This window comes from Schistocerca americana, chromosome 4 (assembly GCF_021461395.2).
Source record: "Schistocerca americana isolate TAMUIC-IGC-003095 chromosome 4, iqSchAmer2.1, whole genome shotgun sequence".
Taxonomy (NCBI): domain Eukaryota; kingdom Metazoa; phylum Arthropoda; class Insecta; order Orthoptera; family Acrididae; genus Schistocerca; species Schistocerca americana.
This window is the reverse complement of record NC_060122.1, coordinates 220546857-220570604: the sequence shown is the minus strand read 5'-3', so window position 1 is coordinate 220570604 and position 23748 is coordinate 220546857. Positions and strand designations below refer to the sequence as shown.

At 38.2% G+C, this 23748-nt stretch overlaps 1 protein-coding gene across 1 annotated transcript in view; it reads right to left on the bottom strand.

Moving 5' to 3' along the window:
* Window positions 1–3384: 3384 nt before the first annotated feature.
* The window catches only part of LOC124612650 (integrin-linked protein kinase), a 50648-nt gene continuing 30284 nt past the window's right edge, over window positions 3385–23748 (bottom strand). Inside the window, exons 7-9 of the mRNA XM_047140957.1 lie at window positions 23115–23214; window positions 22569–22699; window positions 3385–4026 (exon numbers count right to left, since the gene is read on the bottom strand). Of these exons, the coding sequence (XP_046996913.1) occupies window positions 3880–4026; window positions 22569–22699; window positions 23115–23214 (378 nt within the window). The 3' untranslated portion in view covers window positions 3385–3879. The remainder of the gene's footprint in view (window positions 4027–22568; window positions 22700–23114; window positions 23215–23748) is intronic.

Sequence of the window (23748 nt, the reverse complement as noted above, 5' to 3'; positions counted from 1 at the left end):
TTTTGGCTGGGTAACAAGTTTGTACTATAAGTAACAGAGTATTAACTAGTTTCTGCCAGAACTTAGCTCTAATTGCCAATTCTTAACCGTGTAGTCTGAAGTACTGCTTGGAAATTATGAATTCTATCTGACATAAGTTTCGTGGACACTGTGCCTGCAATATTTACTCTCAACAAACAGGAATTAACTCCCATTCTGGGATTTGGATCCATTTTTAAGATACTACACACAATGTAAGGAACTAAAATAAATGAAGATTACATGTAGTTTAAATGTGTATTTACTATGGAAATGATTTTGAAATATATAGTTTAAAGCTAACACTAGGTTAGCTTGGTTACAAAGTATCTGTGTTCACAATCAGTATTTATCAGAAGTTCTACTTATTTCTTAGATGTTCCACTTTGAAATTGTAACAAAAAAATTAACAAACATGGCTTCTGGAGAAAAACTAAAAAGTGAGCCTTTGTAAGCTACGAAATCCACAGTATCACTTGTAATGCATGTTGTCATATATGAACCCTTATTTTATTGTGCTATGTCAATAAAAAGATCCAAAGGTAATTTAAATTAATAGATGGGGGCCAAAAAAAAGCGTAAGATTCCACAGAATGCTACACTCTTCACCCAAAATAAGTCTAATTTTCGTACAGCTTTGGCTAGTGTTTAAATACTGAGGGAAATATACTCATCACAAATCCATAGTAATAACTAATATCCACAATAACAATGAAATGATACACTTCAAAATTATGTTAAATGTTACAATGGTAATACATTATGTGTTTTCAAATAGAAACATAAAGACATCTCTTCAAGCAATTAACTTCATTAATAAATTAATATTTTATAGACAACAACATAAAAATAGAACATCAAAAGTAAGATTATAATACTCCAGCTAATTCACACAAAGATAGGGAGTTTAATACAAAAACGAAATAAACATTATTAGATACAAAAAATAGCCATTTAAAGTGGAACGAAATTTGACAAATTATACGTACAATCTTCACAAGATACCCAGAACTACACCAATATCTCCATCAATAAGAATTTTCAAAATGTCACATGCTATGCTACAATGCAACGTTTTGAGATTCCACACAATCAATGCAAGCTGCCTAAATGCTGACATATAATTTCACACAAGCATGTGGGCAGCAGATACTGAGTAATTTTAGGAAAAAATGAACAAAACAGCAAACATTCCCAAGAGAGCCAACATGTGTTTACCAGTGTAATGGGCTGAAATTAATATCCTTGACATCAGGTAAGTATGTGCTGGACTGCATCTAATCCTCCACATCCAACAAAAGACATTTCAAATTTAAGTCTTAGTCCAGCACATGGTTCAATTTGTCACAAATGCTCAGTAAAGCAATTACTCTTTTAATGAGTAAGATATTCCACTACAGAACTGCTATGGATTTAGCCTTGAGAAACACAAAATGAAATTTAAAATGTAATACAAAAAATGAATGTGAAAAGCATACAAAAATAACTTGAAACTAAAAACAAAAGGTTTATTTTCGAGTTTCTTACTGTTACACAAAATCACTCTTGTTTTACTTAAACATTCTCTCACAAAATGATGAAACAAATCAGCTCATGGACAAATAAAATATCAGCCACAAGCTCGTAATGCTTCTTAAACAGAAACCAAAGTGCAACAATCTAAGTACCAACAAACACAATATTTAATTCTTATGTAAGTTTAACATTGTACTTAAGATCTGTTACTTATCAAGAATGCACACACATATGCAATTGAAAATATCTGAAAATATGTATCTTCTTGTATTAAGGACATGAAGAAGTTTCAGTGACTGGATATCATAGCATAAGAGGCAGTAACATGCACTGCCTTTTGTCTCAGGAAGTCCCATTTCCACAGCTGAGGAGAGGAAGGAAAAAAATGGGTATTCTAAAGATTTAACGGAGTTTCATTTTTACAGAGATGTTATACTTAACGTCCTAGTGCTACCCTACATTTCAAACACAAATTAGGTAGCACCGTACAGGGGCATCTACATTCTGACTGAAAAATGACCCACTCAAATATAAACTTAGTAAAAAATGTGAATAATATAAATCAGTTTCAAGTGCGATACAGCTTAATGAACAACAGCAGTGAAAACTCTTGGAGCACATGAAATGACTACCTCTCATACTGCAACAGAACAGCTTCTGCAACATGTCTTCTGAAGGAAATTGTGTATTACGGAAAATATCAACCTATAAGTTACTGACTCTTATTGTTGACTGAAGTGTAAAAGGAACACAGGGGATGAAATAAATCAAGACTAAAAAACACTCACACTCTGTGTGTAATATAACTGAAAAGATGCCTCATTTTGTAAGAAAATTACAGAAGATAGCATTTATGGTTCTGTAAGTGTCCATATTCTGTAACCATACAATTTTATTATCTGAAACATCAAACAAAATCGAGAAAAGGCAACCACTCACTTGCAGCTGATTGATGTTTGACACAATTAACTGCTCATAAAATTGCACCATGTGCCTGCAGCTGCCTTTCCTCATTTCCACAATCCGAAATACTGCTATTCTTTAATATCACGTGTTGATGCTGACACTAGGACAGTGCATCCAAATATTCAAATGAATTATGTGCATGACAAATGTTAATGACATTACCAATGAAATGAGTATTATTAAATAAACAAAGAACTTATGAGATTCTAATATGATAAAAAAACAAAAAGCAATGACAAAATACTGACAAAACTATGATAAAATAAGACTACTGGCAAGCCTTCTGTGTGTACTAAGTTACACTCAATTAGGCACTTATGGGAAGAACAAGAATGTGCGCATTTCTTTCGACATCCAGTTTTAAAATATAATACGTGATATTACTGTCTTTACTAGTAAACAGTTTGTACATGGAAGTCTAAACAACAAAAATATGCTCCTTCTTTATCATAAGATTTGATTAGTCTCTTGATACAACATAGGTAAATTGATATGTAAATATAAACACATCCTCAAAAACAAGGCACTTCATATAGAAACTATGAAAAGTGTATGGTGGAAGGCATATCAACTTTCTATATTGGAGAACTCACCTTCTGAGATCTAAAAATACATGGCAGTGTTTGCAATATAAATTCTAAAATGCTAAGCAAAATTAGGTAGTTTGTTTCATAAATGTGCTATCAATGGCATACACCTATGGTACAATAAGGCACTATTATCAGACTAGTGATAAACATCACTGACAAGCAGCACCAATAAAGAAGCCACTTTCTGCAATTATGCTTAGGAAACCTTATGGTTATGTAATAATAAGAAACTGCACTCACTTCTTATATCTCTATCCTCTGTGTCAAATTTGAATAAAAGTTAACCCCCCCCCCCCCCCCCCCCTGTGTACACACACACACACACACACACACACACACACACACACACACACACACACACACACACACACACAATATTGTGTGTATCAGCCCACAGCTATTCAGTCCTACTCAAAATTTCTTTGTGATATACTGTGGCACCTTGTTACAATAGAACTGCTGCAAAATAAAAGTCATCTGCATTGCAGCTGTATATGAACACTGCTATCAAAACTTTAGTGTCACAACTGCATATCCACTTCCAAATTTGGTGAATATTATGTTACCTGGAGCTATGCTATAATTTTGTATTGTCTTCTTGAGTAACTAAAGTAATTTTGTGACACAATTTTTGCTAACATGGTTGTCGTCAATGTATGTTAGATGCTATGCCTTATCCGCACAACCCAGCAACAATGACTGAGACAGAAAAGAATCTGCCACTGTTCACAAAGTAATTCTGAATAGGGTGTACACTTGAACATGTGCTGTAAAACAGACGATGTGCCAATTATCGTTTCATTTTATCAAGAATAGGCAAAACCATATCAAAGGTTGGCCTCTTCCCTGGATCTTCATTCATACATATTCTAATCAATTTAGCTAGATGTGATGAAATCCCTGGTGGGATACTGATCCGTAAACCTTCCAAAGCAATCTGAAACAAAATAAATAAAAAATTTCTACATTATTGCTCAAAGCAAACTTTTGAAATTAGCCTTAATATCTTGGTTATCATTGTGCAAATAAGAGATAAAACATGTGAACCACAACAAAGTGTAAAAATAAAATAATATCTGTAAAACTGTAGTATGTAGCAGATCATATCCACTGAAAAACCAATTTCAAATAATGTAACCAAAAATACATGACAGAAAAGAATGATATAAGACTACAGTAGAACTCATCAACAAAGTAAATCCTCAACTGTGTATGCTGGTGTAGGGGCAAAGAGGAAAATGAACTCCAAAATTCAGTCAGCACTTCAGTAGCTATCACTATTTACTGGATATGTGAGAATTATTGTAATACGAAACCTTCTCAATTGTTCTGAACTGTAATAGCACACAACAAAATAGTCTACGAGGCAAATTGATAGGTGAAAAGAATGTGAAATGATCCTGAACAAAACATGGGTATGTGAGCAAAGGACCAAGAGAGACAACATAATACTAAAAAGGCAGTACGTGAACCAACACCTGTCAACTCTTAGAAATGCAGCAACAAGAGGTGGACTTTTTTTTAACAAGTCTGTGATGATGTTCTGCCGGGTTTTTGAGTTTGATATGGTCACGGCGACTAAAATATGACAAGTCTATTCTCATGTCAGACGTATTGGAGAGATTCATAGCAAGCTGCCCGAGTCTGCACACTCCTGGCCCATACATTTGTTCTGGTAAGCAGTTGCTCCATTCATGTGTAGCTGTCAGTTCACTCAGTTCAAGGCTCCAAAACACGACAAGTATGAGTAGAAATGCTGGATGACTGTCGGTAAACATTCCAAATATATACTAGATCTTTTCCCATGCATTGGTAAATATGAAACTCGTCCTAGTTGTGAACATCTTAATGAATTTGTAGTGAATAAAGTTATAGGTAAAGATCTAAATAAAGGAAGGAATGTTATTTCCAACAACTTCTTCACCTCACTTTCACTAGCATGACATCTGGAAAAAACCAAACAAGCTTGCTTGCTTGGTACAACGAACAAAACCAGAATTGAAGTGCCTGAGTGCATGAAGAAAGCTCGCAAGGTCCTATGTGTAACTTTCAAGAATGCTGATACGATCCACACAGTGTATCAAAGAAATTCATGAAAGAAGCTAATAATTCTGTTCTCTGCATCCTGATTTACAAACTGGGACTGTTATGAGGTCAGAGCCTGACAGTGTCACTGTAGAATGAAACTAAGTCAGGAGTAGATATTATTGCCCATATGACTGGCAAGTATTCAATGAAATTGCGTGAAGACAATGGTTTGTTGATATTTTTTATAATATTCTAGATATAGCAAGCATGAATGCTACAAACAAATAAGAAACCTTCTCAAGCTCATAGTGGAAACTGCCAAAGATTACACAGAAATGAGATGTAGGTGGAAGTCATTGTCACTGCCAGGTGCAAAAATCTCACAAAGAAAGGAAAAGTTCATATGAGTGAGCAACATGTGACAAACCAGTTGGCAAGGAATGTGTTGTTACTGTTTTCTATGGCTGTGCAGATTGCAAAGCTCAGTGTACAGAGGACAATAAAACATATTCAAGTCTCTGCATATTTGAGTTGACTTGAACACAAATTGTGAAAATATTCAATTCTTATTTTTTTATTACTCTTATTATTATTATTTTATTACTACTACTACTCCTGCTGCTGCTAATACTACTATTAATTTTTTTGTAAAAGATTAATACAATGTCTCCAAGACAGAAGTCAGCTGTATTGCCCAACTCTATTGCTGTACTACCGTCAGACACAATGGACCACTGCTTTCTATCAGGTTGGTGGTCTATTTGAAAGCACATTAGATTAGTTTTACTAAAGCTTAAAGCTTAGTCAAGTACATTAGAAGTAATTTTTCAATACATGTAAGAAGCCAGAACAATTCTGTGCCCGATGATTCCACAGGTCCTCAGCAAACAACAATTTGCATAGTTTAGTAATTCGCTGTTGTGCACAATGGGTAGATCATTTATGTATAATATGAGTAATTGAACCCGCAGTACTGATCATTGGTGCACACCATACTTTACAAGAGCTCAAACAGAGCTGTACTTATTAAATGTGTTAGCTTTTTATTGCTTCATTTGTAGAAACAAATGTCAGTTATCTAGGTATGACTAAGAGACTTTAAGCTGTTTCTCTGATGCTGTTAACGTTCCAGTCTAATAAGTACCAGTTCATATGAACATGAAAAATCTAAGAACAAATGTGCCACTCTTTATCTGTTCTCTAATTTCATTAATATTCTATGTATACGGTCACATATGAAAGATAATGTAGATGAACCTTTCCTAAACATGTTGTACTGGTTGTTCATACATTTTTGTATTCCTGCTATGCCAACCACAAGAGGGAAAATCCCCACCCCCTCCCCCTCCGCGGGGAAGGTTCGATACATGGAACCCTGAGGTTGGCGTGGCGCATGCAGTGAATGGCGAGTGAGTCATGTGGACACTGTTGGACGCTGGTGCTTCAACTGCGTGTGTCTGACGAAATTTTGTGCAGGAGAGCACAAGAGCGGTCAGCACAATTTGTGGCAATTGTCTAAAAAATGTGGGGAATATCATGTGTTCAGCATGTATTATGACTGCACTCTGCTTCTCAATTGGTGTGTACTGCAACAGAATTACTCATCGAATGGGGAATGCTGGCTGAAGTTATAGTTTGAATTTGGTTAGTCTTGTCAGTTTGACTTGTCAACTGTATTTAAACTTACTTCATCACATCCTTTTGAATATTCTGTGAGCTGCTACAGTGATTCAGACGTTGTGCTTACACTGTGTTATACCTTCAACGTGAACTGCTACAATGTCATTTCACTTTAGCTAACGCATGCATCCTTTGATCATACAGTAACCTGAACATTCGATTGACCAACAATGAATTACTATGAGTGAACGAAGTATTTGGCAAAGAAGTAAAGCCCCTAAGGTAGTTTTAGCTTAACTATTATATGATTCATTTTGTAAATTTTTAATGTGACTGAATTTACTTGATATGTTATTAATGTGTTACATCAGTTGTGCGTTATCACAAGTTGCTCATTATCATGGTTAAAGTTATGATTGTGTGATATTAATAAGTGCTCTGATACACATTCGATTTAACATAAATTTGACTTGTTCTGAGTTAAGATATACACTAAGGGGGCCACACCCTGTGCAAGGTTAGAATCTGTTTAAATAGGTCCAAGTACCAGAAACATCTGTAAATCCAATCGTGTTCAAAAGGATACAAAAGCTTTGGGATTTGGTAAGCTTTCTCTTCGTGAAGCTTCTACTATTTAAATTCTTTGATAAAATTGTTTTTGGGTCAAAATAGTCTGTCTGTATTCAAAGAAAACTTTATGAAGCCAAAGAGTTTTTCTGCACAGTAAATAAATTACAGCTCGGTGATGCTCTTAAATAAATGTGTAAATTCTGTATAAGTGCAGCCTGTGTGTGAATTGGGCCAGCCCACCACATTATCCTTATCAGCTGCCTTGTATTCCCTTTTGATGTCAAGTCGATTTATAGTAGGGTAACACTGTGAATTTTAATTCAAACTGAAAGCTACGTAAACTTTCACTGAATGGGTGAACTAGAATGGGAATGAGTTAGTGTTCACATCTTTTAAAATAATGGAGACTTTGCATCTCATCTACTAGAGATTCTATTCTGCATTTGTTTATGACACACACACACACACACACACACACACACACACACACACACTGTCCAAACAGGTCTTGAAGCCCCAATTGTACCGACCGGCTGCCATGTCATCCTCAGCCTTAAGCGTGGATATGGATGGGAGCATGTGGTCAGCACACTGCTCGTCCAGCTGTTGTAAAGTTTTTGTGACTGATGTGCCACCACTTCGCAATCAAGTAGCTCCTCAATTGTCATTTTATGTGTAAACACTGCCACAATTAAACGGAATTTTATATGCCCCTGGGGTGGCTAGGCGGTGACGAGCATCTTTTGTTGACCTTAGGCAGTGTAGTTGTGGCAGGGTTTACATAGGAACTACAAAAAGAAGCATCAATACACGGTTGACGGAGCACAAAAGAAACTGTCGCTTGGGACATATCGACAAATCGGAAGTAGCGGAACATGATTTTAAGGATGGAGATCACAAAATAAAATTTGGTGAGACAAGTGTGCTAGCGAGGACGTCGCATTATTATACACGTATGTATAGAGAGGCAATTGAAATCCACAAACATAAATACAATTTTAATCGTAAAGAAGAAGGATTAAAATTGGACAAGATATGGCGGTCGATGCTGCATCAATCACGTGACAATCGATTGCCTGCAATCGAGAGAACAGACGATAGCCAGAGATAGCTACACATCAACGCCACATGACGTGCGGTGGCGCCCTCTAAGATCTCCATATAAGCGGCGGCCCCAGCTCCTAGCAGCCAGTCGTCGACTCAGCTAGGAAGATGTTCTCCGTAGTTGAGAACGAAACATCAGGGAGAAGATGTTCTACAGATCGACCATGGCAACTTAGCCCGGAAGTGTTTACTGATGAAGACGCCGGCGGTGAAAGCCTACATGGGATGATTCGACGCCTCTACGGGGAGGAAATGTCAACCAGGGTACGACGACTGGAGAACCTACACAAGAAGAAAGGTCAACAACTTTGCTCACTCACTTTTCTGCTATGCTGTCATGATATCGGTATAGTTCCCAAGTTTTTAAAAGTGAGAAGAATGTTTCATTCGGCACAAGCTAACCGTATTTATTCTCGTATGGAACTGGCATTACTACGTGAGCGGATACATCAGACATGACGAGGACTGGCGGTATGTGATAGTCAACTGCTAAATCTTCATTTACTTATTAGCAATACTATGCAGTTTTGTCATTGGAACAAAGTTGACAGTTTAACATTTAGATCTATGGAGATTAGTGCAGAAGTGTCTTCCAATAGGCAGAAGGAGAAGTTTGATCGTCTACAAGAGGGTCGACAGGAAACACTGATTCCAAACAATTCCCAAACGGTTATTAATTTATCGGAAAAAGAATTGTCTAAGGAATAACTTTCTGTTCTGTCTAAAGGAGGGAATTTTGCAATCACTCCATCCAAGGTTCCTATGGAGGACATTATTGCTAATATAGAGGTAGGAATTCGTCAGTTACCATCATATTCTGCTGATGAAATTAGGATGGAAACCTCCAGGATATTTCGTAAAGCTAAGCCACCCAGCAGCAATCTGTCTCAAGGGGAAAGGAAGGCACTGCGGGAGATCAATGCAGACAAGAATGTTATTATAGTTGCCGCTGACAAGGGAAATGTTACTGTTTTAATGAATACTGAGGATTATCGCAAGAAGATCAGTGATTTCCTGGAACCCAGCACATACAAGAAGTTGAAAAAGGATCCCACAACGATTGTGCTGAATGCCACCAATCGTCTGATAAAACAGTCTTCCATTCCTACAGAAGTTAAAAAGTATCTTTGTAAAACGGAGGCTTATCCTCCGAGATTATATGGATTACCAAAGATACATAAGCCTGATGTTCCTTTGAGACCGATAGTCAGTGCAATTGGAGCTCCTACCCAAGAACTAGCCAGACACCTTGCCTCTTTGTTACAACCTTAGATAGGCAAAACTGAGAGTCATATTAAAAAACTCTCTACACTTCATTGAGAAATTGAGGGAAATTACTGTCGGTCCTAATGACATCCTTGTCAGTTTCGATATAGTGTCTTTGTTCACTATGGTTCCAGTTGATGAAGCTCTCTCTCATATAGCCGATATGTTCCCTACTGATATAGTGGCCTTGTTCCAACACTGTCTATCCTCAACCTATTTTCAGTACAATGGTGAATTTTATGAACAGATTGATGGGGTAGCCATGGGAAGCCCCCTAAGCCCCGCAATTGTGAATTTATTCATGGAATATTTTGAACATCAAGCACTGCAGTCAGACAAAAAAAGTCCCTCGAAGTGGTATCGGTATGTGGATGATACCTTTGTAATATGGAATCATGAGGAAGAAGACTTGAATGATTTCCTGATGCACTTAAATAGCATCAACCCAAAGATCAAATTTACTATGGAGAAAGAGAAGAATGGACAACTTAACTTTTTGGATGTATCAGTTATCAAACGGGCGGATGGGACCTTAGGCCATAAGGTCTACAGGAAGGGTACACATACTGATCGCTACCTCCATAAGAACTCAAACCACCACCCTAGGCAAAAGAGGGGGGGGGGGGGGGGGGTCATAAAAACACTAGTGGATTGGGCCAATAATATTTGTGAACCAGGCTACTTACAAGAAGGACTAAATCATTTATAAATGGCTTTTGCGAAAAATGGTTACACGAAAAACGAGATTAACCGAGCACTTCACCCAAGTAGAAAAATGCCTAAAAATAGGAGACAGCAACAACCATCAGCTGGAAAAGTATTTCTTCCGTTCATCCATAACATCACGGGTCGCATTGGGAAAGTACTAGCCAAGTTTCAGGTGGAGACTATTTTCAGACCTACTAAGAAAATTAGTGAATGCCTAAGATCAACAAAAGATGCTCGTCACCCCCTAGCCACCCCAGGGGTGTATATAATTCCGTTTAGTTGTGGCAGGGTTTATATAGGAACTTCAAAAAGAAGCATCAATACACGGTTGACGGAGCACAAAAGAAACTGTCGCTTGCGACATATCGACAAATCAGAAGTAACGGAACATGTTTTTAAGGATGGAGATCACGAAATAAAATTTGGTGAGACAAGCATGCTAGCGAGGACATCGCATTATTATACACGTATTTATAGAGAGGCAATTGAAATCCACAAACATCAATACAATTTTAATCGTAAAGAAGAAGGATTAAAATTGGACAAGATATGGCGGTCGACGTTGCATCAATCACGTGACAATCGATTGCCTGCAATCGAGAGAACAGACGATAGCCAGAGAAAGCTACACATCGACGCCACATGACGTGCGGTGGCGCCCTCTATGATCTCCATATGAGCGGCGGCCCCAGCTCCTAGCAGCCAGTCGTCGACTCACCTCGGAAGATGTTCTCCGTAGTTGAGAACGAAACGTCAGGGAGAAGAAGTTCTACAGATCGACTACGGCAACTTAGCCCGGAAGTGTTTACTGATGAAGACGCCGGCCGTGAAAGCCTACATGGGATGACATACTTTAGTACTTCGTGCACTAAGTGCTTTACATCCATGAAGCTGGCACCATAGATTCCTCTTAGTCTGCAGAGGAAAATCTTCTAGCATCCGTAGAAGATGGTCTGTTAGTAGGTTGCAATACTTGTGCGTGTTCAGTGTTCTGACTTTGAAAAACGGGCCCTTTGAGCTGATGGTTCACTATCTCGCATTGCATGCTTACACTCCATTAATGCTGACGTTCCACTTGACGTAACCAACAGACCAATAATGCATCATTTGGTGATGATTGGTAAATGTGGCTTCATCATTAAACAAGATATATGTAACATTTAGAATATCCTGTCTTAACACCCACATGCAGAAGTTAACACGATTCTCATAATAATTTCCACGCAGCTCTTGATGGGCTTCGTGTCCATCTTGGCCACAATAATGTGTTCACTATGCTGTTTGTAGTAGCTTACCCGCACTCCTATTTTTTTATTCATGAAAGAAGTAAGTACAAAAATGTTCAGGGAAATTTGGAAATACATAAATACAGGTCACTGAGGAATGATATAAACAGGAAGCGCTCAAAAGCTAAGAAGAAATGGCTGCATGAAAAATGTGAAGAAACTGAAAAAGAAATGATTGTTGCAAGGACTGACTCAGCACACAGGAAAGTCAAAACATCCTTCAGTGAAATTAAAAGCAAGGGTGCTACCATTAAAAGTGCAACGGGAATTCCACAGTTAAATGCAGAGGAGAGAGCGAATAGGTGGAAAGAGTACCTTAAAGGGTTCTATGAGGGGAAGATTTGTCCGATGTGATAGAAGAAAGAAACAGGAGTCGATTTAGAAGAGATAGGGGATCCAGTATTGGAATCACAATCTAAAAGAACTCTGGAGGGCTTAAGATTAAATAATACAGGAGGGATAGATAACATTCTAGCAGCATTTCTAAAATCATTGGGGGGAAGTGGCAACAAAATGACTCATAGTATGAAGGCTTTCACGACCGGATGAAATATCTTCTGGTAAACCTTGCGGGATGTAAGGTCGTGGTCCATGAAACTCTTCAGCTCCTGACGTTTCGTCCAGTGCTTCGCTGGACATCTTCAGAGGGGTGTTTCTCCTCCGGTGAGTCTTGCCGACTGACGGGTCGGACGTCTGAGAGCGACTTATGTATAGTAGAAGGTGGGCGTGACCAGAGTTACACGTGATATGCAGAGATAACCTTTGTCAGAGATAAAACTTAACTATCGATCGTAACCTTGTCACGGATAAAACTGTCTAGCAATTCTGTAGTGCTACTGTCCAAATATCACTAAGTTTCATGGTCTCTTCTTTCCGATTAAAATTATCCCTATGTTTATATATTTCAATTGCTTCTCTACAAAGCCGTGGGTAATAGTTCGTCGTCGTAGATAAAATTTTTGTTTCGGAAAACTTCACTTGATGATTTCCTGGCTGAAAAGCGTGTTCTGCTACAGCCGATTTATCTGTTTTTCCTAATCGGCAAAGACTTCTGTGTTCTTTTAACCGTGTATTTACGCTTCTTTTTGTTGTTCCAACATAAACTTTACCACATGTACACGGAATTTTATATACGCCACTGGCTGATAGAGGAGCGCGTTTATCTTTTACAGACCGAAGAACATGACAAATTTTCTTCGTTGGTCTAAAAACAGGTCTAATATCATGTTTACTTAAAATCTTTCCAATCTGATCCGTTACTTTCTTTATAAAAGGGAGAGAGACTGTATTCTTCCATCGTTTTTCGGACTTGTCCTTAAGCTTTTTGTTGTTTGGGTGCAGAATTCTGCTTACTTCTTTCTTTGAGTAGCCATTTTTCTCAAAAGCATGCTTCAGATGTTTTAATTCGTCGTCTAGATACTCCGGCGTGCAAATCCGTCTGGCTCTGTCAACGAGACTTGTAATCACACCTCTTTTTTGTTTTGGATGGTGGTTAGAGTTTTTATGTAAGTATCTGTCTGTGTGCGTTATTTTTCTAAAAATCTGTTGTTTCAAGCTTCCATCCGTCTGTCTCATAACTAAAACATCCAAAAACGGTATTTTGTTATCATTTTCTCTCTCCATGGTAGACTGGATTCTTGGATTTATATTATTAAGGTAATCAAAAAATTCGCCTAAGGCTTCTCTACCATGTGGCCAGACCACAAATGTATCGTCTACATACCGATACCAGCGGGATGGTTTCTTATCTGCTTTTTCCAAGGCTGACTGTTCGAATTTCTCCATGTAGAAATTAGCTACTGCAGGACCCAATGGGTTACCCATTGCTACGCCATTAAGTTGTTCGTAAAACTCATTATTCCACTGGAAATGACTGGAAGTAAGACAGTGTCTGAAAAGAGCAGTCAGATCTTCTGGAAAAATATCCGTTATAAAATCCATAACTTCATTAACTGGAATCATAGTAAATAAAGATACTACATCGAAACTTACTAAAATATCTTCAGGAGTCAGAATTAAACCTTCAATTTTCTCTATAAAATGACGTGAGTCCTTTATATATGAATCCGTTTTTCCTAAATATGGTTGTAAGCGAGTTGTTAGATATTTTGCTATTTCGTACGTAGGAGAATTGATAGCACTAACAATCGGTCTCAGAGGAAGGTCCTTCTTATGTACCTTGGGTAGGCCATAGAGTCTAGGACACATAGCTTCAGTCTTCAATAAAGCTCTTTTTTCTTCTTTTTGAATAGAAGTGGCCGATTTTATCAAATTATTTGTTTTCCGTAGTACGCTGGCTGTAGGATCTTTCTTAAGTTTTTTGTATTGCCCTGCCGTTAAAAGATTCAAAATTTTGCTTTGATAATCTTCTGTATTTAAAACGACCGTAGCATTCCCTTTATCAGCAGGAACAATCACTATGTCTTCATCTGCATTTAAATCTCTCAGAGCCTTTCTTTCGCCATTGGTTAAATTACTTTCCAGAGGTTTACTGCGGCATAATACTCTGGTGGTTTCGATCCGGATTGCATTTGCAGTTTCTTTGGGGAGAGTACGTATACCTGCTTCTACATTTGCAATAATATCCTCAACAGGAACTTTCGGAGGTGTTATAGAGTAGTTTCCTCCTTTTGCAAGAACTGAAATTTCGTCTTGAGATAAAACTCTGTCTGACTTATTAATAACAGTTTCGGACATCACTATATTATTTGTAGTTTCTGCATAAGTTTGTAACTTTTCGAACTTCTTCTTATGCCTTCTAGTAGTCGTTTCCATCATGGTTTCCATAGATCGAAATGTAAGGCAATCTATTTTATTCCATAGGGCTCTCTGTATCTTACTAGCAAGGAATAAATGTAACTGCAGTAACTTACGGTCAACATTATCCATCTCTCGTCTTGTATAATGTATCCTCTCTCGAAGTAGTGCTGCTTCTGTATAATCAAATATCCGATGAACGCAGGCTGTCTGGAACATCCTCTTCAACTTTAGAAAATTCGGTATGGTAGACGAATCCCTACAACGCAACAAGAATGTTAAAGTACAAATTAAATGCGCTCTCTTCTTACGTAAAATTTCCAGGCGTCTAACTGATTTTGAAAATTGCTCCCCGTAGAGTCTTCTGATCATAGTATGAAGGCTTTCACGACCGGATGAAATATCTTCTGGTAAACCTTGCGGGATGTAAGGTCGTGGTCCATGAAACTCTTCAGCTCCTGACGTTTCGTCCAGTGCTTCGCTGGAGGAGAAACACCCCTCTGAAGATGTCCAGCGAAGCACTGGACGAAACGTCAGGAGCTGAAGAGTTTCATGGACCACGACCTTACATCCCGCAAGGTTTACCAGAAGATATTTCATCCGGTCGTGAAAGCCTTCATACTATGATCAGAAGACTCTACGGGGAGCAATTTTCAAAATCAGTTAGACGCCTGGAAATTTTACGTAAGAAGAGAGCGCATTTAATTTGTACTTTAACATTCTTGTTGCGTTGTAGGGATTCGTCTACCATACCGAATTTTCTAAAGTTGAAGAGGATGTTCCAGACAGCCCGCGTTCATCGGATATTTGATTATACAGAAGCAGCACTACTTCGAGAGAGGATACATTATACAAGACGAGAGATGGATAATGTTGACCGTAAGTTACTGCAGTTACATTTATTCCTTGCTAGTAAGATACAGAGAGCCCTATGGAATAAAATAGATTGCCTTACATTTCGAACTATGGAAACCATGATGGAAACGACTACTAGAAGGCATAAGAAGAAGTTCGAAAAGTTACAAACTTATGCAGAAACTACAAATAATATAGTGATGTCCGAAACTGTTATTAATAAGTCAGACAGAGTTTTATCTCAAGACGAAATTTCAGTTCTTGCAAAAGGAGGAAACTACTCTATAACACCTCCGAAAGTTCCTGTTGAGGATATTATTGCAAATGTAGAAGCAGGTATACGTACTCTCCCCAAAGAAACTGCAAATGCAATCCGGATCGAAACCACCAGAGTATTATGCCGCAGTAAACCTCTGGAAAGTAATTTAACCAATGGCGAAAGAAAGGCTCTGAGAGATTTAAATGCAGATGAAGACATAGTGATTGTTCCTGCTGATAAAGGGAATGCTACGGTCGTTTTAAATACAGAAGATTATCAAAGCAAAATTTTGAATCTTTTAACGGCAGGGCAATACAAAAAACTTAAGAAAGATCCTACAGCCAGCATACTACGGAAAACAAATAATTTGATAAAATCGGCCACTTCTATTCAAAAAGAAGAAAAAAGAGCTTTATTGAAGACTGAAGCTATGTGTCCTAGACTCTATGGCCTACCCAAGGTACATAAGAAGGACCTTCCTCTGAGACCGATTGTTAGTGCTATCAATTCTCCTACGTACGAAATAGCAAAATATCTAACAACTCGCTTACAACCATATTTAGGAAAAACGGATTCATATATAAAGGACTCACGTCATTTTATAGAGAAAATTGAAGGTTTAATTCTGACTCCTGAAGATATTTTAGTAAGTTTCGATGTAGTATCTTTATTTACTATGATTCCAGTTAATGAAGTTATGGATTTTATAACGGATATTTTTCCAGAAGATCTGACTGCTCTTTTCAGACACTGTCTTACTTCCAGTCATTTCCAGTGGAATAATGAGTTTTACGAACAACTTAATGGCGTAGCAATGGGTAACCCATTGGGTCCTGCAGTAGCTAATTTCTACATGGAGAAATTCGAACAGTCAGCCTTGGAAAAAGCAGATAAGAAACCATCCCGCTGGTATCGGTATGTAGACGATACATTTGTGGTCTGGCCACATGGTAGAGAAGCCTTAGGCGAATTTTTTGATTACCTTAATAATATAAATCCAAGAATCCAGTTTACCATGGAGAGAGAAAATGATAACAAAATACCGTTTTTGGATGTTTTAGTTATGAGACAGACGGATGGAAGCTTGAAACAACAGATTTTTAGAAAAATAACGCACACAGACAGATACTTACATAAAAACTCTAACCACCATCCAAAACAAAAAAGAGGTGTGATTACAAGTCTCGTTGACAGAGCCAGACGGATTTGCACGCCGGAGTATCTAGACGACGAATTAAAACATCTGAAGCATGCTTTTGAGAAAAATGGCTACTCAAAGAAAGAAGTAAGCAGAATTCTGCACCCAAACAACAAAAAGCTTAAGGACAAGTCCGAAAAACGATGGAAGAATACAGTCTCTCTCCCTTTTATAAAGAAAGTAACGGATCAGATTGGAAAGATTTTAAGTAAACATGATATTAGACCTGTTTTTAGACCAACGAAGAAAATTTGTCATGTTCTTCGGTCTGTAAAAGATAAACGCGCTCCTCTATCAGCCAGTGGCGTATATAAAATTCCGTGTACATGTGGTAAAGTTTATGTTGGAACAACAAAAAGAAGCGTAAATACACGGTTAAAAGAACACAGAAGTCTTTGCCGATTAGGAAAAACAGATAAATCGGCTGTAGCAGAACACGCTTTTCAGCCAGGAAATCATCAAGTGAAGTTTTCCGAAACAAAAATTTTATCTACGACGACGAACTATTACCCACGGCTTTGTAGAGAAGCAATTGAAATATATAAACATAGGGATAATTTTAATCGGAAAGAAGAGACCATGAAACTTAGTGATATTTGGACAGTAGCACTACAGAATTGCTAGACAGTTTTATCCGTGACAAGGTTACGATCGATAGTTAAGTTTTATCTCTGACAAAGGTTATCTCTGCATATCACGTGTAACTCTGGTCACGCCCACCTTCTACGATACATAAGTCGCTCTCAGACGTCCGACCCGTCAGTCGGCAAGACTCACCGGAGGAGAAACACCCCTCTGAAGATGTCCAGCGAAGCACTGGACGAAACGTCAGGAGCTGAAGAGTTTCATGGACCACGACCTTACATCCCGCAAGGTTTACCAGAAGATATAACAAAATGACTATTCACATTAGTGAGTAGAATGTATGAATGTGGCAACATACCATCTGACTTTCAGAAAAATATAATCCACACAATTCCGAAGACTGCAAGAGCTGACAAATGTGAGAATTATCACACAATTGGCTTAACAGTTCATGCATCCAAGTTACTGACAGGAATAATATACAAAAGAATGGAAAAGAACATTGAGGATGTGTTAGATGATGATCAGTTTGGTTTTAGGAAAGGTAAAGGCACCACAGAGGCAATTCTGACATTGTGGTTGACAATGGAAGCAAGGCTAAAAAAAAATCAAGACAAGTTCATAGGATTTATTGACCTGGAAAAAGCGTTCGACAATATAAAATGGTGGAAGATATTTAAAACTCTGAGAAAAACAGGGGTAAGCAATTTGTGCAGGAGCCAAGAGGGAATAATAAGAATGGACGACGAAGAATGAAGTGCTCAGATTAAAAAGGTTGTAAAGCAGGGGTGTAGTCCTTCGCTGTTACTGTTCGATCTGTACATCAAAGAAGCAATGATGGAAATAAAGAAAGGTTTAGGAGTGGGGTTACAATTCAAGGTGGAAGGATATCAATGATACAATTCATTGATGACATTGTTAACCTGACTGAAAGTGAAGAACTACATGATCTGCTGAATGGAATGAACAGTCTAATGAGTACAGAATATGGATTGAGAGCAAATCGAACAAGGACGAAAGTAATGACAAGTAGCAAAAATGAGAACAGCGAGAAACTTAACATTGGGATTGATGTCCATGAAGTAGATGACTGAAGGAATTCTACTACCTAGGCAGCACAATAACCAATCCTGGACAGAGCAAGGAAGACATCAAAGGCAGACTAGCACTGGCTAAAGGGGCATTCCTGGTCAAGAGAAGTCTACTAGTATCAAAAATAGGCCATAATTTGAAGAAGAAATTTTGAGAATGTACGTTCGGAGCACAGCACTGCATGATAGTGAAACATGGACTGTGGGAAAACTGGAACAGATGAGAATCGAAGTATTTGAGATGTGGTGCAACAGACTAATGTTGAAAATTATGTGGACTGGTAAGGTAAGGAATGAGGAAGTTCTGTGCAGAATTAGAGGAAAGGAATACGAGGAAAACACTGACACGGAGGAGGGATAGGGTGATAGGACATCTGTTAAGACATCGGGGAAGGACTTCCATTGTACTACAGGGAGCTGTAGAGGGCAAAAAGCTGTGCAGTAAGACAGAGATTGGAATACATCATCCAGCAAATAATTGAGGACATAGGTTGCAAGTTCTACTTTTGAGATGAAGAGGTTGGCACAGGAGAGGAATTCATGGCAAGTAGCATCAAACCAGTGAGAAGAGGGACATTCTTCTGTTCCAGAATCCATTTGAGTGTAAACTTGGTGACATACTAGTTGAGGTACAGTCGGAGCTTATTGATTTGCTAGCAAAGGACTTGTTGAGAAGAACAGAGATGGAAAACTGAATTTTACCACTGCTTATGTGATGCTGAGTTTCCAAAACAGAAGAAATTTGCTGTTGTTATGGCATCAGTATTCAAGAGCAACTTATGTCTGTGAGCAAACATTTAAAAAAATGAAGAACGTGAAGTCAGCACACAGAATGAGGTTGAGTGATGAACATTTGAAAGGAACTCTCTTGATTGGATGCAGCAAAACTGAACAAAACAATTGAAGATATCTTGAGAGCCACATGTTGGTTTCACAAATCTCACTAACAGTTGCCTACTGCTTAGATTGATAGATTCGGAAATGTGCACACTAGGTCTGGTGTAACTATTTTTTGTTAACTTCGCATTCTTTACTAACTTTTCTCTAAGGAAATATGTTGGTTGTTCTTGTCTTTTGTGCAATCCCTACCATTCACTCATTGTTAACACAGAATGCTGAACTTAGTTTCTAGTCTTTTTCCATGGAGCTTTTATTCTGGCCTGTAATGATGTGACTCTCACTTGTCATTTTGTCAATCATCCAACTCACCGAGAAGAAAGTTTGGTTATCTCTGAGTTAGAGTAACAACTCTTTTCAATATGCTATACTAGCAGGAAATGGTGAACTAAAATTCTCAATTTTTACTTCACAAAATAAATGATAATATTTAAGAATTTCCCTTTCTGTATAGTCATGTTTTGTCTATGGCATTAACTAAAAATAGTAACTTTTGAATATAAACAATTTCCTCTTCATTTTGGATGCTGCCTTTAAAATGACACACCAATTGGTGATTTTACATGTGACTGCTTTACAAGGCCTAAAAACTTCGAAATTCTGATAATGGGTAAGTAATTAGCATATTGGAGCTCAACACTCTATTTAAGGAAAAAATAGTTTGGTTCCCTGAGATACATTAAAAAGGGATTTTACTATGCAATGTTATTTTTTTTCTCCATGAGCTGTAACTACCCTAACACATTTACCTTTAGTTTCCTTTAAACTTGCTCTATATACAGATTAAATAACAGGGGGTGGGGGGTTAGACCACAAAACTTACTCACTCCCTTCTCTACTGCAGCCAATCTTTCATGCCCACTGAATCTTTTAACTACAGCATGGCTTTTGTACAAGTTTTAGATAACCTTTCACACTCTGTATTTTGTCCCAAGTACCTCCAGAAAATCAGTCAGTGCATTCCAGTCAATAGCTACAAAACCTATTTCTAAATCTACAAATGTTATAAATACGGATACGGGGTCTGCTTTTCTTCAACCTATCTTAGAGGATAAATCTTATGATCACCACTGCCTCATGTATACCAACATTTCTACAGAATGCAAACTGATCCTCCCCCATGTCGGTTTCTTCTAGAGTTAATTTATGTTAGTATTTTGCCACATGACTTATTAACAGTATAATGAATGGCATATTCCTATCATATTCTGTGTAAGACCACAAGCTGCTGTATTCATGTTAATACAGTGCCACATTTAATGGTTAACCCCAACCCAAAGATTAAAAAAAAAGATCTCTGTCAAGATACGCAAGTCTCGTTGCCATACATTGGAAGAACTACCTATCACTGAATATCGTGTGGCTACCAAGTCATCTGACAATCCAGTTTCAAGGAAGGTAATTGGTCAGGATCATAAAAGCTGGCCAGAGCATGTCCGTTCCTGCACAAAAACTGTTTACTGGGGATAGTTTTTACCACGAGATCAGTTGTCAGTATTCTTGGGAGTTCTATTGTTATATGCAAAACGCAAATCCCACTGGATTCTGATCCTGTCTAGACTCTGCAAGAATCCTCTTTACTTCTGGTCAACGTGGCAGCACATAAATGAAAGTCTCAGGGCAAAATGGATTCTACTCTCTGGCCACTGATAATGACGACTCCTTATGAAATTATGTCCAGAATGTATCACAGCAATCTTCTCTACCACCATGACAGGCAATGATCTTATTTGTGTTGGCTCTATTTGCAGAGTTCCAAGCTTCTGAAATCATCCAACACTTATTCACCTCTCTGCTGCATTCCCCAAACAAATTCTGAGGTGGGCAAGGACATTCAAGACTCCCTCCAAACAAATTCTGAGGTGGACATAAACATTCAAGACTGCAACACAAGAATCTCTCACATTCTTTCTTAGCAACTTCAGATCAATGCCAATAGCTGGGAAGATCCTGGTGGAACTGCTGCTTGGTTGCCATCTCTAGACTATGTGGCCACACCCAAGGTCACACTTAAGATGCTGCAACATGCCATAAACAGCAAAGTGGACACATTCGTACAGCGGATATCCAGATTTGGCCCCTGGTACCACTGTAAGACATCTGGAGTATCATCTGTACCAAGTGGTGACAAATTGTTTCTACTTCCACAGGTATTAGAACAAGCTGTCTCTCAACAACAACAACAACAACAAATGAGTTCACTAACCTACAACCTCTTCCATAGGCTGCAGTAACATGAATTCTTCAGCTCTTCATAGTTGCTATCGGCTAACTACACAACATTCTGTTCATTCCTCCTAGCAGCAATAGGTACCTGCACCTGCCTACAATCTCCACTCTACGCCATTACATGGGCTCCTGCCCCTGGCAATGCAGCAATCTCCTCCACACTGTCTTTGCTCCATGTCATTCTCCATAGATGGCAGACCCAGCAAATCAGGAAACACTGTCCCTGGAAATTTTGCAGTCTGTACTGTCTCCAGCCACGATGAACACTGAGATGTCACACTGTCCTGAGTCGTACTTTCAAGGTTCCCCAACACTGTCATCAGCACAAGACAAATCAGTTCAGGGTAGAAGGGATGTAATATCTGGTGGCAATACCCACAGCAAAGAGATCAAGAATGATAGCAATGAGGCTGTAAGCTGTGTTCTAAGTGTGCCGTAGTATCCCAGGAGGGTGATTATAGAGGCCAATCCAATCGTCTCCAGAATGGCTTAAGACGCTACATGGGGTATCGAAGCAGCACAGACACCTCTATGGTATCCTATGTCCAGAATTACTAATGTTGACGATAGATCCATTATGAAGACTTTGACTGTGGACTTGTATTGTGTTTGGTTTTTTTATCTGTCTTTACATGCTATTCTGTTAATGAAAGCAAGCAGGTGTAAGATTGGTTTTGTAAAGCATATTCATGTCAATTAAATCCGCAAATAAGAAGCAATTATTTTCATTTTAATAAAAAGTATTCGTGGCTCAGAACACAAACACAGCATCTGTAAGTACAAGTACAAACAGAAAAATCTAATCACAAGAAGAACAAGCTATGATGTTTCATTTTTGAAGATAACATAAAATTACTGGAGAGCCAAACAGAATTCTCTCTTTTCCCTTGTAAGTTATGCCTCCAAAATAGCTATGATCAATAACATAACATTTTGTCACAAAACAAAATCGTAGGATCCAGTACTTGGCAATTCTGCATTGTGTTATTTGAAGGAAGTTAGTAACATTCGTCAGAACCATCTTACCTTCATACCCACTTCCATTGGTGAGTAATCCGCAAATGGCACTTCCCGGGTTGCTAACTCCCACAGTAAAATTGCATAGCTCCACATATCACAAGCCTCCCAGTTTCTTTCACTTGGTTTCTTCTGCAGTGCTGAAAAATGCAATGTGTTTTTAAACATACAGGGATAGCTGTAACAAATTCTTAAAAAAAAAAAAAACCCTACAAACTTAACCCTTTAAATGCTCTGGATGTGTTAATGCGCACGCCTTTGTGCATGTCCCTGTGTGCTCTGAACGTGTTTACGCGTGCCACCAGTCCTTCTCCCTGGTACTCTGAACGTGTCTACGTGTGAACACGTTCGTTCGGAGTACCAGGTAGAAGGACTAGTGGCACGCATAAGCACGTTCAGAGCACACAGGGACAGGTACAAAGGTGCACACGTTAACACGTCCAGAGCAGTTAAAGGGTTAATAAAGCATTTGAACCTTAGCCTCTTTACAAGAAGTGCAGGGAGAACATTCCTCTGCTCTATTGAGAGACAGTATGTAAAAAATAATAAACATACCTTCAGGAGACATCCAAGCTGGGTAGTAAACTCTACCCTTCTCTTGAAACGAGAACTTCGCATCAGCCATATTAATTCGTGCAGTCAGATCATCATCTATCTGTAAATGTAAGAGAATGTAACTGCATTACTCCATTACAAATATATACATAATATAGAACAAACATTTTCAGATAATAACCATATTTAAGTCATGATTTCAAATATGTACTATTGATAAAGATTTGGTAAGTCTCCATAGGAAACAAAAAGGTGAGTTTTTCTGAGATTATAAGCTACCCTTGACCTGTGAGGTGATGAAAACAGATACAATGCCTGCAAAAATTATTTGTCAGTGAAGTGAAATGCATATTGACAATCACTAGCTTCTCATGACACTCATACCCATCATTACCTTTGGAGAATTTCTGTTTTTGAACTTTATTTTCATAACAGTAAAGCCGCTCTTATGGTCCATAGATTTACAACCCTTAATTTGTCTAAAACATCCTTTTCTTCCTCTTTCACACTTACTTAATTTATTTTAATGTCAAGCAATGCCAGCATGGAGGATGTGGATCATATCTAAGGGTTTGTTTTGAATTTCTATGTTTAAGCATTGTGTTTGATGCCAAATTTGAAAATTTATATTTTC